Source organism: Wyeomyia smithii, chromosome 1 (assembly GCF_029784165.1).
Source record: "Wyeomyia smithii strain HCP4-BCI-WySm-NY-G18 chromosome 1, ASM2978416v1, whole genome shotgun sequence".
Lineage (NCBI taxonomy): Eukaryota > Metazoa > Arthropoda > Insecta > Diptera > Culicidae > Wyeomyia > Wyeomyia smithii.
Window position 1 is genome coordinate 196,010,298 of NC_073694.1, and position 13,928 is coordinate 196,024,225.

The following is a 13,928-nucleotide window of genomic DNA, read 5'->3' on the forward strand; positions in this document are numbered from 1 at the left end:
AAATGCACTGTTAGATAAAATTGCAGCAAATACTAGAGTTGCAATTCTCTCTATTATTTGTTTTAATGGAATATAAGAATACCGTAGTCCAACGTCATGCGGTCGTGTCTTGAATACCACCCTCCTCCTTTTTTAGCATTTTAATATGAAGTGCGCAGAATTAGGGCGCATCACGGTAGGTATTTTTATTTTTTCGCCTAGACTGAGTTGGATTGGCATCGGGGTTCGAAACGCAGAATATTTTCAATAGTGACACTGAAAAGAGAACACAAAAGACAAAAACCTTACCAATCATTTCGATCGGATTTGCAGGTTACGGCTTTTCTTCGGTGTCCAAGGATACTTCAAATCTTCCTATTTATTAGCGTTTATTAAGTTTGGCAATTTACACAAAGAGGCCTGAACATACTTACCGGATACTTCCAAACTCATACTGCTTGCCGTCTCTCTTAGCTTTACTCTATAATTATAAATCTTACCATCTAGTCTTCTTGCTTAAAACCCCTAGGATCCTGCGCTCATGTGGCTACACAATTTAAAAATATATATTTTACTGCTGAGAATATCCGCACTGTTTGCTTACGCTAAGAAGTTTCATTCATTCATATTTTTGTTTTGTTTTTGTCGCTTCCGGTACTGTTGTTCAACTTCTGTGTGTCTAGTCATTAGTCGCATGAAGAACTACGTGTGGGCGTATTATTTCCTCGATGTCCATCGGCATATCGTCTTTTCCCACGTCATCGTCGACGACTCCGACCACGGCTGCATTGTGGACATCAGCGTCCACAACCGTGGTCACCAGTTGGTCACTACCGCTGCTGCTTTGTTGGACAAAATCTACGATCTCCGATGTGGACAAATGGTCCAATGACGAACTGTGACTGACGGTGGTGGTGACCGCGTTGAGATTCGCTACCGCATTGCTGGTAATCGAACTTGAGGCACCTCCAGTTACGGTTGCCGTAACCGCACTGCCAAGTGTCGTGGTGGCTACTGTCTGTGCATTGATACTGTTGTTGTTGCTGCTGCCGGCTGAGGAAAAAAAAAGACGGTTAGAAAAATAAAACATTCGATGGTTGCCGTGAACCGACCATGACTTGCAACTGTAGCGGCAATAGTGATTTGCTGTAATTCCGCTCCAGCGTGCAAACTTTCCTCCCCATCCGATGCCATCAGGACACCGTCGTTGCCGTTGGACGGTTTACCAGATATCATTCGATCTCTCAGTGACGGTTCGTGATTGTGTGGATTGCCAACTTCCTTCACCTTTTGATAGTCCTCGGTGATGTGAAGGATAGCCTGACAACCTTTGCGCCCATTCCAGGCGCATTTCCACGAAGCAATACCGTTGCGAATCTTCTGTTGCGTACGGAAACGATAGCCATTGAAAATCAGGAAAGTCTGATAGCCGTCCTTTGTGACAAGCTGGTAATGGTGGCGCTTTTGAGTCTCCACATCCACTAACCAACCGTCACCGACAAGGATGTCGTTGGAAATTTTTCGCTTGCTCGGTTGATCCTTTGCTTTACGCTTCTTGCTTGCGCTTCCTGAGGTGGTACTGGTACCCGGTGCTACGGAGGCTTTCGGTTGTGGTACAACAACTGTTTGTTGTTGTGAAGGCTGTGGCTGTTGTGGTTGTTGTTGCGGTTGTTGTTGCAATGGTGGGGTCAACATTGGCGGCTTAGTATCTTGTGGAGGATTGTCAGTTACTGATACCGGAAGTCCATGGTTGTGTTGTCCAATTTCCGCTACAACCTACAACGTCGGGTGGAGAAAAAGATATCACTAGCATAAATTTATCTTACAACTCATTCCACTGCTGACCTGCACATTTTCGTCAACCTGGATCATGGCAGGACATTGAATGTCACTACCAGACGCAACGCAAATCCAAATGCCCAGCTGCTCTGGTGAGGCGGTGAACAGCTGTTTCTTAAATTCGATAATATTTCCGTTGAGCGGCGCACCGCCCTCTATACTGATACGATGTTCGAGAGTCATCTGCTGATCGTCCATGGATCCCAATGGATCCTGGGTTGTGCCGTTGCTGCCGTTACTGTTGGCGACCTCCTCTTCCGACGGCATGTTGACCACGTTGTAGATGGCGGTCTGGTCGACAGTTTTTCGTTTCTCACGCAAGAGAGCGTCGTTTTCCTTACACTTTTCCTTGTAATCGTAGAACTCCTCCACGGTTGTCACGCATTTGGCGCAGATGTACGAGTTGTAATCATCATCGAATGTTATCTAAGGTGAAAAAAATTTTTTTTTCTATGAAAAATGTTGTTTAAATAACTCCTTTATGTGCATACTTCAAATCTTAACCCTCTCTCTACCATGGTTACTCTAGAGCATCACAGATTTAAAAAAGTCTTTCGAAATATTTAATAATGCTACTCGAAATGCATAAATATTAGGGTGGGGAAAATTGATCGATTTTCCAGAACCAAGTTTTTTTTGGTTCCTTTTGGGGCCCCAAACAACCCTAAACTTATCGGAAGTAGATGGTTTTGTCTCCGCTTGGCGCATTGCATTTCAAATTTGTATGAAAATTTATATGAGAAAACCTACTTTTTTGCATTCACCTTTCTAGAGAGCTCAGTAATGATCTAATGATGCACTACATTATGTAAAAGTATAGTATTTTAGATGCCTAACAACTTTGCAGAAGGCACTGAAGAGCTAGGATGTCCCCAAGAAGAGCTATAGCTGTTCAAAGTTCGGTTAGTCGATTTAAATGCAGAAAATCTTGTTTTCTGCCAACATTACAAATGTACCGGTGCCAGTAGCATTCCCATCAGAAATAACCTGTCGTAACGAGTTTATACACTCAGCTTGATTAAACAAACAAATTTAGGTCAATATTCTAGGTGTAGGTAAAATCTACAACGTGTTTCAGAGGTTACTTCTGATGGAAATCTGACTAACGCCGGTACACTGGCAGTGTTGGCAGAAAAAATGATTTGCAACATAAATTTCGACATACACAACTTCGAACAGCTCCAGTATTTTTTTGGGACACCCTAGCTCTCTGATGTCTTCGGCCAAGTTGTTAGGCATCAAAAAACCTACCATTTGAAGTCATGAAACCTATGGTTTGAGCCACTTTGAGCTCTTCAGAATGGAAAATGCAAAAACGTTGGTTTTTTCATTCAAATTTCCATATAAATTTGAAATGCAATGCGCCAAGCGGAGTCTAAACCAATCGACTTCCGATAAATTAAGGATTATTTTGGGCTCTAAATAGAACAAAAAAACTTGGTTCTGGCTTTCTGCTATCAAGTTTCGTTTTATCCATATAACGATTCCCCACCCTAATAAATATATTCTTGAACAATATACTGATTGTTCAAGTACATATTTATGCATTTTGAGTAGGATTGGTAAATATTTCTAAAGGCTTTTTGCATCCTAACCTAATGGTGCTCTAGAGTAACCATGGTAAAGAGAGGATTAACTCAGGAAAGCCTGAGCCGAAGCTTCAAGCTTGGCATACGTGCTACTTGTACGAAGAAGGTAGTCACAGGTATCTGCCCCGGACCCACCCACACTCAAATCCAGCTCTGGTCATATGCCTAAAATGAACGATTTAATTGCCCGAAAAATGAAACAGAAAGTTTTTCTTAAATCTTATGGGGCGACAAACTAAATGTTACGCGATCATTGTCGCGTAAACCATTAGGGCATCCCAAAAATGCATCAAGTCTGTAATCCCACGGGCTCACCCTCCAGATGATAGAAAATAGTGTTACGAACAAACTGTTGTTCGGCGGCAGCTCTAGAAAATGATGTTTTCAACTGATAAGGGATAAATTTGTATCGGATTGTTCATCGTCAATTTATTTTCCTAAAAAAAATTCTATCCTTTGAAACGGAGATTTTTAAAGTACATTTTGACATTCAATCAATAAAAGTGGGTATCAAGCGTTTTCCTACACTAAAATGTTTATTTGCCGTATCAGATAGTATTATCAATTCAACTAAACTTATTTTTTAAATCGAAAGCAAAAAAGGTAACAATAACAAAGGACAAAAAAAGAAATAAACAATACTAGGATGCTAAGTAACCAACAACTAAGCTTTTGTTGAATTATTTAGATTTTTGCGGTTTTCTGATCCAACCACGTTTGTTATACCTAATCTCCTGCTGCTCACGGGGTCGTTCTGCAGGGTCATTGATAACTGTTAAGCTGTCACATTTCGAGTTAGCATCAAGATAATCATTTCTTTCTATCTATGGGATCTTCCTTATTTTAAAAAATTGCTATCAAGCCGCAGTCTACTGGAAAAACTTAAGTGACTTCTCTGTGACGTAGTCCACAAAGTTTTTTACAGACGAACATTTTTGCACTCTTGAAATGTCATTTTCACTGCTTTCCTTTTTCAAGTTTTGTACCACCTTCCTTTTCGAATCATCATTAACATTTTCATCGAAAAATACCAGGCTAACATTGACCTCCAAAAGATACCACAAGTGCAGTCTGCAGACCCGGCCATTAGCCAAAACACCGTGCCGGAAACATCGGAGATTGCAGGTTCGAGTCCCATTTGAATGAGAATTTTTTCTGAGTTCTAGTCATACTTTCTGTCCTTGTTCATTTTTCACACCCACGAAAAATTACATTCATTTCTCCCCCTTTTACTAAACTTGATATTGTTTATTTTAAAATTGTTTTTAATTTTTATTTGAAAAATAAGTTTAGTTTAATTAATAATACTATCTGACACGGTAAATAAACATTTTAGTGTAAGAAAACATTCAAATGCAACTTTTTATTCTACAGTAAATCACGAGTAACTTAGAACCACGTTATTTTAGAGCTATGCAGTCTTTGGCAAAGTTTTCCCCATAAAATTTCCTATCTTTTGATGGTATTCAATTTGGGATAGCATTACGCTTCATACCCACTTTTATTGATTTAATGTCAAAATGTAGGGTATCGAACGTCTTCGTCAGTGGTTTTCTTCGGCCTCCTTTTGCATGAGATTGCTGCAGAAAAACTGCCGAAGAAAACCACTGACGAAGACGTTCGATACCCTATTTGAAAAATCTCCTTTTCAAAGGATAGATTTTTTTTTTTTTGGGAAAATAAATTGACGATAAACAATCCGATACAAATTTTTCCCTTATATTTTAGGCCCTAAGGAACCTGCAAAAAATATAACAGGATTGGATTTCATGGGAAATTGAATAATTGTACATGTTTTTTGGATTTAACATAAGAAAAATCAATTTTTTTCAAAAAAGTCATCGGGGCCAGTTGAAAACATCATTTCCTAGAGCTGCCGTCGAACAAAAGTCTGTTCGTAACACCATTTCTTATCATCCGGAGGGTGAGCCCCCGGGATTCCAGACTTGATGCAATTTTGGGACGCCCTAGTAAACCATACTCCAGCAGTAGAGGAAATGCTCTACCAACTGGCGCTCGGTGGGTGAAATTTGCAGCCTCTCGTCCGAAGTACCTTCTTCCTCCGCAAACATATCCAAAAAATCACCTTACCAACAGACATAGAATCAAACTGATTACGTTCTAATCGACGGCAGATTCTTCTCTAACGTCATCAACCTACTGCAGTGCGAATATAGATTCGGACCACTACCTAGTAGCTGTATAACTATTGAAAGTATAACTGTATAACTATCAAAGCCCTCAGAAAATGAATAGTTGTATTTCTGACATGTAATAATAATTGCTGAAACTCAAGGCTTGCTTCAGCTTAAACACTCCTCCACAAACCGCAGAGTCCCATCACCTTATGATTTTTCCAAGCCTTAATTCATTGTAGTGGTTTGATGAGACCATCCGCAGCTCCTCCGTCTTCTATGAAAGGGTGGCGTATGTCAATGTGCTTCGTGCGCGGGTTATAACCACCATTTTTCACGATCGCAATGCAGCTTTGGTTGTCGCATCAGAACCTTCATAGCAATGGATTCAATGTCATTTTTCGGGCTCGCATCTTTGGTAAGCTTTTCACTGCTGTTCATCGGTACCTTCAATGGTTTGCATCGTTTAATGTTGAACTGCTTCATAATCGACTCTGTGTAGGCTTCCTGGTCCAAGCTAATGGAATCATTAGCTCTTCTGACTCGGATTCCAAAGTAGTGTTGCGCTTGTCCCAGATCTTCCATCCGAAAGCAGCTGGAGATATACTTTATGCTTTAGTTTGTACTTCCATGCTGGATCGTTGCAGAAAATCATCAGATCGTCGACGTATATTACAACAATCATCATCTTGCCTCATCTTGGCCAAAACGTCGAAGAGCCGCATCGAGTTTGTGGTTCTAAACTCAGTTTGACTGCTTTAAGCCGTACAATGCCTTGTTCATCGTTGTTGGATTATCGTCCGCGAAACATGGAGGCTGCTCCATTTAAATCTTTTAATCGAGATCGCCTTGTAGAAAGGCCGTCACTGCATCCATCTGGTCAATCACAAGGTCGTATCTAGGGCGAAAAGGTATCACAGCGAACTATACCAAACGACGCGAGCGTACGTCTCATCGTAGTCTACCCCTTTTCGCTGGGAGAAACCTTTCATGACTAAATGTGCCTTGTGTCGTTGTACCTTGCCTTCAGCGTCCCGCTTGGTCTTGTAGACCCATTTGCACTGAAAGGAAGGCATCCTTTCGGTAGCAAAGTCCACCAGGGCGTCAAATTCATTCTGCATAGCACACTTCCAGGCATCACTACCGTCGCATGCAAGCGCTTCCTGATGTAAGACGGGATCGTCGACGAATTCGCCATTCATGCCCGATGTCACCGCCACAAAACCATGGTGCCTTCATCATCGGAAAAACCAGGGAAGTTGCTCGAGTCCGAATCTCTATCAGGGATTGGCTGTGGAAGACTAGGAAGGCCAGTGCTATCAATATGAAAGTTATTGTACTTGTCTGCAAAAACGTGCTCCCGTCCGCTGCGCTTCGACACCTTCGACCTAGGTGGTTGTGTAGATTGTCGCGGAGAGAGCACATGGTCAGTGAAGGTATCTGTACTGGTTTCGCTTTCGTCTCTTGGATCATCTTCTTCATTAAATTCGTCTTGGTTTCTTTATCCAGCAGTACACACTCCAGGGATTTGGGGTCCCACTTACGTCGCTTTTGCTTTGGGACCAGGACCATGGCTTCAGTCCCAAAAACTCGAATATGTGAAAGATCGGACTTTCTTCACACGTTTCTGCCAAGTAGATTCCACTAACTTCTGTGCTAATAGATGAAACATTTCATATCTACGTGGAATACACTCGCATTTCAGTTCACAGCACAAAATCAAGTGTCTTACACTTCAGTCAGCGTTGCAAATCGAGCGAGAAGCAAAACCTTTCTTCTCCTATCTGCTTGAGAACGAGACATATGCTACGCTTCTCAAGTCTTTTGCACACACGCTTTGGAGATACTCTTTCTTCTTCATGCATTCCCCTGAGTGGCAGCAAGCACGTACCGACACGAACAAACTCTTTCGTATTGCTTCTCAGCTACCGTAAAAGAGTACGCGAGTTCCTGCTAGTGAGTAGGAGTACTCGACTAAAATTGCTTGACTAGGAGGAGTGCTTGAAAAACTGTGCTCGAAAACGAAAATGCTTTCTTCCCGACATGCACCGACAGCCGACAGTGGGGCAACGTGTAGGGTATCGGACTGCTTCGGTAAGTTTTTTACAGCAGTCTAATGCAAAACCAGCCGAAGCGAACCGCTGCCGAAGTAGTCCGATACCCTATCATCGCAAAGCATCTTGAATCATGTCTTCGGCTGGTCGTTCTCGCGAGTTGGGGAGTAGGTATACACGAGTACACACGAGAAGAGTAGACGGGAGTGTGTGCATATGATCTCGGGAGTAAGAAAGAAAGCAGGAAAGAACGAGAAATAGCTTGAATGGAGAATTCTCTACTGTGTGAAAGCGGCGACACCGAGAACCTCACATGAGGTGTTGTATGCTGCTTGCGAGCGAGACTAACAACACTGACTTCAGTTTGCCATGTCATGCATACCAAAATCAATATTCTTACACTCAGACTTCCAAAACACGTCAAAATATCGTGGATTCCAATAAAAGTTGTTGTGGGTGGACATGTTAAAATGATTGGTTTAGTTTATTGGTATTCATGTGTCAAGAGCATTTGGTATGAACGTGTGATTTTTTTCAGTGCAGGTCACTTCGGGCCCTTGGATGAAGTTGGTTGCTTCACTAGCTTTAAAAATTTTTTATTTCGTTTGTTGATTGCGAAGGCCTGACTGTTTTTCTTGCTGCTAAGCAATGGTTGCTCCTGGAGAAGTTTGGTTCTCACGAAGTCCCCATTATGGCGACCCCGGACAAGGCCATGATCATGGGACAGTATTCATCTGGAAGACCAACCAACAGAATCATACCAACCCAGAGTTCTGACAATTTGAACCCGATGCCATTTAGTTGATGCGCTGTAGAAATAACCTGATTTACTTGAACTTGAATTTGTTTGAACTTGCAGTCATTTGCTAGCATAGACTGAGCCAGTAACCCTTTAAAGCAGGGTTAGTTAAGGCGTCCATCTTTGCTAGTAGTTAGAACATGAATAGTTCCAGAATACTTCGTGATAAGGGCGAATCTAACAAATTGTAAAGAAATAGATTTTACCGAAAATTCTACCTTCAAATATAGTATCTCTTTTCCACCTATTAAAAAAATCGATGTTTATTAAGGACGAAATCCTCTTTAATTCAAAATGAACATAGAATTAGGAACGCACCCTTTTTGTAATACTATAACGTGAATACGGCGTATAGTATAGGCACAGGGTAAAGGGCGATACTGTCGAGCAGATCGAAAAAGCACATAGTAAAAGGCGAAACAACATGTTCTCGAATATCCAGCGTACAGCGACTGAAATTCAAGTTTTAGATTTAAGGAATTTTAGGAATTTAGGAATTTAAATTTATGAGTGAAAAATTTGTTTGCCTTTTTTGAGTTCGGTTGTCATTGTAGGCTTCGCCCTAATCACGAAGTAGTCCGGAAATGTATTTCTGACATGTAATAATAATTGCTGAAACTCAACGCTTGCTTTAGCTTCAACGATATTTAACACCCGCCGAAGTTGAGTGTCGCAACCAAATATTAAGCAACTGCGGGACGCCGGAGACCACGTGATCTTTTTTCGGACTTATAATTCATTATTACCATCAAGTCAAGAATTATGACTGTTGTTACAGAAAACAAAGCATTCATGTTTGATTTATCCGCAGAGAAGTGTACAAGCCAAAGCTGAGAAGCGCTTGAAGCTTTTGCGATTTTTTCTTCAATCAATAAATTTATTTGACAAGGCTTAATAATTTATAATTGTCATGAAAAGTTGGCGATTCGCCAGCAATTAAATAATGTAATCAAATTTTCGAAGTCATGCCAAATATTGTAAATTTATCAGTACGAAAATCAAAAAATAAGTTTTATTTCCGGCTTTAAGGCTTTGGCTAATATGGCAGTTCGGCCGGAATTTCTCAGTGGCACGAGCTAAAACATCAATTGTACGACTCAATTCCAAGCATGATTCGAGTAACCTCTTCTGCCGTTGGAGACATAAGTATCACATGTGCTAAGGGATTCCAGGGCAATCGTGATAGATATGTGCCCTAATCTGACTGGAAAATCACAGTCTATATTTTTGAATGAAGAAATTGAATAATAATTTGAAAATTGAAAAATTGTGTGTGCAAAAATAAATTTCAATAATTCAAAGCGAGCTTCAGATAAAATAGTTTCTTTAATTAACAACATTGGAATAATAGAGCCTCCTCCAATATTGAACTAGTCGCTACACTCTTCCAACTTTCAAGCACATTTGAGCTTGACCGATCGTACATTTCGTAGTTGCTACTTCGTGATGGATCATGCACACAAAATCACCGTAAAATTTAGGATTAATTTACCAACTTAAATCTATAACATTTCAGCAGCGTCTGCTACTACTACATCCTTACGTTAATTGTTGCTTAAAACCGAGTTCACCTCTGCATCTTTGACGACTGCCACGAAAAGGAAAGGTTTGCCACCAGTGCAAGTGGCGGATTTTTATACTTTTATCCCTCTCATCTGGTCTCGAGCTACGATGCTGACTAACAAGTCAGTCATTGTAGGTTCGAGTCTCGGCTCGGGAAATACTGGTAATTACAGTTGTCTGGAACAGTTGTTCTGTGTATAATAAACAGAAGGTCGAGCTCTGCTTCGGAATGTAGTACCATGGCTTTGATTTAACCCTTTAGGTGTGATTGAAGGGTCAAAGTGGACTTTGTAACGTGCTCCTCGATCTCTCAACACTCAAGCATTCATGTTCAAACTAGTGACTATAGGGTAATGACGATAGATTTTTTGATAATTGTTTTTCTACTATTGAAGTTTTCCTGTTTAGAATCAATTCAGACAATTTTGATACCTTTTTTCATAAGAGTAAAAAATGCATGGACTCACTCTCCTCTTGTATCCATTTCTAGTCTTTTAACGTCTTAACTTGATGATTTCCAGTCGAAGTTATAGAATTTACAGAACATGTAGTACATGATTTTGAAGAAGAAAAAACTGTCCTCTAACGCGAACAATTTTGATATTATTTTCTGTTAATGTTATAAAAACGTTGAAGTGTATATATTCAATAGAGAAAATAACTTTTTCAACTGTTTGTAAAACTGTATAAAACGATTAAAGAGCAGTACACTCGAAAATGTTATTTTCTTGTTAGAAACGTCGATCGAATTTTCCTGACTTCCACAAAATTTTGTGGAAAAAGTGACAATAAATGTTGCCTTCGATTCGATACAGTAATATACAAATAATAAACAATACATCTACTCACGGCCACAGTAACGCAGTCCATAATCTTGATAAGCAGAGATTCGTTGTCGTTGCCAGCTCCCGGAAATATTTCGTACAGCTCGACGCCTTGGGTGAAGCAAAGTCGACAGAACGGCATTTCCGTTGTTTGTAGCTGTAAGTGCTCCATGGCGTTGCAATCTAGAGCGCGTTCCTGTTGATTACCTGCTGCTGGCGATACTACTGGAAGTCCTCGGAGTGCCTGTTAAGCCATTCACTAGGCTCCAACCGTGCTCGGTCGATGCCCTTTTCTCGATGCGCCTAAGCGAATAAGCCACTGTATAGCCAATATGTCAGCACATTCACAGCGTCTATGTTGGAGGAAGGAGGGAATATGAAGAAACGTGAAACCGCGAGGTTCCGAATGGTTGTCTTAAATACTAACTTCCCAAGCACAGATCTATGGTAAGAGCTGTAGCGGGAAAGGAATTCGTGTAGGAAAATACGGCACAGAAGGTTTACACTTCTAGACGTTGTTCACTGTTTTCGTAGTCCACTCTCTCTTCCTTCCCCCAGCAAAAGAATCACTAGCTGGAGGAATATCGCATCGAATCCTTGACTGGTTGGACAGAATTTTCCCAAAATGATATTGAATTAGCGTGTTTACAAACACCAAAAAACTGTCAAACAATTTGTTCTTGCTGTGCACTATGCTTTACGAACTTTTTTTTTGTTTTTTGATCTGGCTGCAGATCGGAATGGAAGGTTCTTTCATTCACTCTTTTTGGCTTGTGTTGGCAGTAGCAGCTTGGGCGCAGATCGTGATCGAAGCCGTTCGTGTTGGTTTGCTCGTGATTTGACAGCCGAGTTTAGACAGCTAAGTTTTAGCTCAAAGTCAATGAGCAGCGTGCCCGAGCTCATTTTAAGGGATAAGAAAATGGTTCGTCCATGACATCTAGTTGTCAATAGCGGCACCCGAAGCCAAGCAGCTGTGAGTGAATTAATTTTTTATTTTTTGTTTAATTAGTTCGATAGTTATTGTTATTTGCCCTGACGGAATTGAATCATCTCCTTCACACACATTGAACTGCCCGTTTGCGAATTTTAGGGAAAATTACCAAAATAGTTGCTATTACACTCACCCTTGAAAAAAATTCTATCCTCTGCTTTCATATAGTAAACAAATTGAAGGTGGCAGCACCGTAACTCCGTCAGAGCGAATTGAAAATCTTGCCAGTTGGTTCACAAACCAACGAATAACGATATTCGCGTCCAATGAGGTATATACAGGTGAGAAAAGAAGACATTCCTCTGTGTTGTAGCAAAAAATAGGCAAAGGAACACCCCCTTTTAGGTTTTAACGTAGATCTTCATCAACGAGCGAATGTCATTTAAAATGGTGTTCCGCGTTGTTAAATGGCACAAGAAGACATTTTCAACCGAAAACTTGTAAAAAAAAAAATTTGAAAAACAACACAAGGGTTGTAGGCAAGGTTGACGTGGAACTACATAAAGTTGTTTTTTACAATACTTGCTTCGAATATGTTTAAAATTTTGTGCAAAAGCAGAGTTGTAATGCTACCGAATTTCAGTTTGCACATGCATCATTGAACAGGAATGGGACAAACACTATACAACGCAAACAAGTTTCAACAGTCAGAGTGCATGCAGATTAAATTAACATTTTACTTTAAATTCAAACGCAAAACGAAAAAATATCAAATTTTCAATACTTTGTTTGTTGTCCTTATAAGGAAAATTGCTTTTCAATTTCATATCGGATATAATGGTGATCGCATTTGTGTGCTACCCTGACATAGGGGATTCAAGGCATTTTTCTGATAACATAGTTGAAAGTTGTTTTCACACTGAAAATTTGACGGCCCATATATTTTGAATGCCAGCGTCCCAAAACGTTTGCCAAATGAGGAGGTGGCCTGCTGATGTATCTGCTACTGATGCTGCCCCACTACCGTACAAAGGCAGCATTGTACTCTAAAGGAAGTCCCGCTGCATTAGCTGGCCCTACCACTATCGTAGCTGATATCCGCTGCAACTGCTGCTATCCGTTGCCAGCGGCAACTTGCCACAAGCTGCTGCTATCCGCTGTCACTGCTACTGCTTAGTTGTTAGCTGTTGTCGCTGTCTAGAACTAATATGAGCAGTTTCGGCTGAAACAGGCGCTTATATAGGTCATATAGAGTTCTACGAGCAAGATCTCACGAACATTAGCACCATTGCAATCTAAAATAGTGTGCGTGGAATTCATCTCTGTTTATTTATTTTTTGTTCGAGATTCTTACAACAACAAAAAAATCTTACAGCGAACAAAAACAACTACCTCACTTACACTAATGCATTACACCAATACATAATCAAATGAACTCTATAGTACATTCCGAATTACTAGGTCTATAATTACTTCGACCGTGCTTGGAAAAGCAAACATATGACGAACAATCAGAGGTCGAATTTTGCGTTTTGACAAGGCGTGACAATTATAATAAATTAAAAATAATATATAAATATTAAAATTACAATTTTCTGCATTTGGGACCAAAATTTCAAAATAATCGTTATTTTTCTGGTTGATGAAATCGTCATCGAGGGACACGTCTGTTTGTTTGTGCTGAAGCTATTTTGAATTGACCATTATTTTGATCCACGAAAATAAATTTCGTGGTACATCTGTTTGTCTGTGCTTGAACCACAGAGAATAGACATTCATGTTTATATGAAAAAAATCGAAAATCGTGTGTAAAAATTTGAATCAGGATACCACAGACTAACAGACATAACACTTCGAACAAATTTTCAATAAAATCATCGTTCGGACGATTCCAGTACCTTACGTTAGTAGCACTAGCACCATCTGCTGACGTGTTCGCGCTGCGCCATATATTTCGACATCAGCGCTAGCGTTACTGCATGTGTCAAATGGGGAACCACAAAATATGCATGAGATTGCATGACAGCGCCCCAAGCGGCGTTGTCGCGCGAAGACTGTTACTAGTTTGGGAATTTGAAATGATCGTTTTTTGTGACAATGGAGCTAGGTTCCAGTGTTACGTCTGTTAGTCTGTGCTAGCTCCATCGCCACAAAAAACGATCATTTCAAATTTCCAATCGAATAACAGTCTTCACGCGATAACGCCATCTGGGGC

At 40.4% G+C, this 13,928-nt stretch overlaps 1 protein-coding gene across 1 annotated transcript; it reads right to left on the reverse strand.

Annotated features, from left to right (window-relative positions):
- Positions 1-351: 351 nt before the first annotated feature.
- Positions 352-11,615, reverse strand: LOC129717560 (uncharacterized). Its single transcript, XM_055667548.1, has 5 exons — positions 11,210-11,615; positions 10,808-11,135; positions 1,825-2,244; positions 1,092-1,755; positions 352-1,032 (listed from the first exon to the last, which is right to left on the reverse strand). Exons 2-5 carry the CDS (start codon positions 10,952-10,954, stop codon positions 659-661), a joined length of 1,605 nt encoding a protein of 534 aa, XP_055523523.1. The 5' UTR covers positions 10,955-11,135; positions 11,210-11,615; the 3' UTR covers positions 352-658.
- Between the last annotated feature and the right edge of the window lie 2,313 nt (positions 11,616-13,928).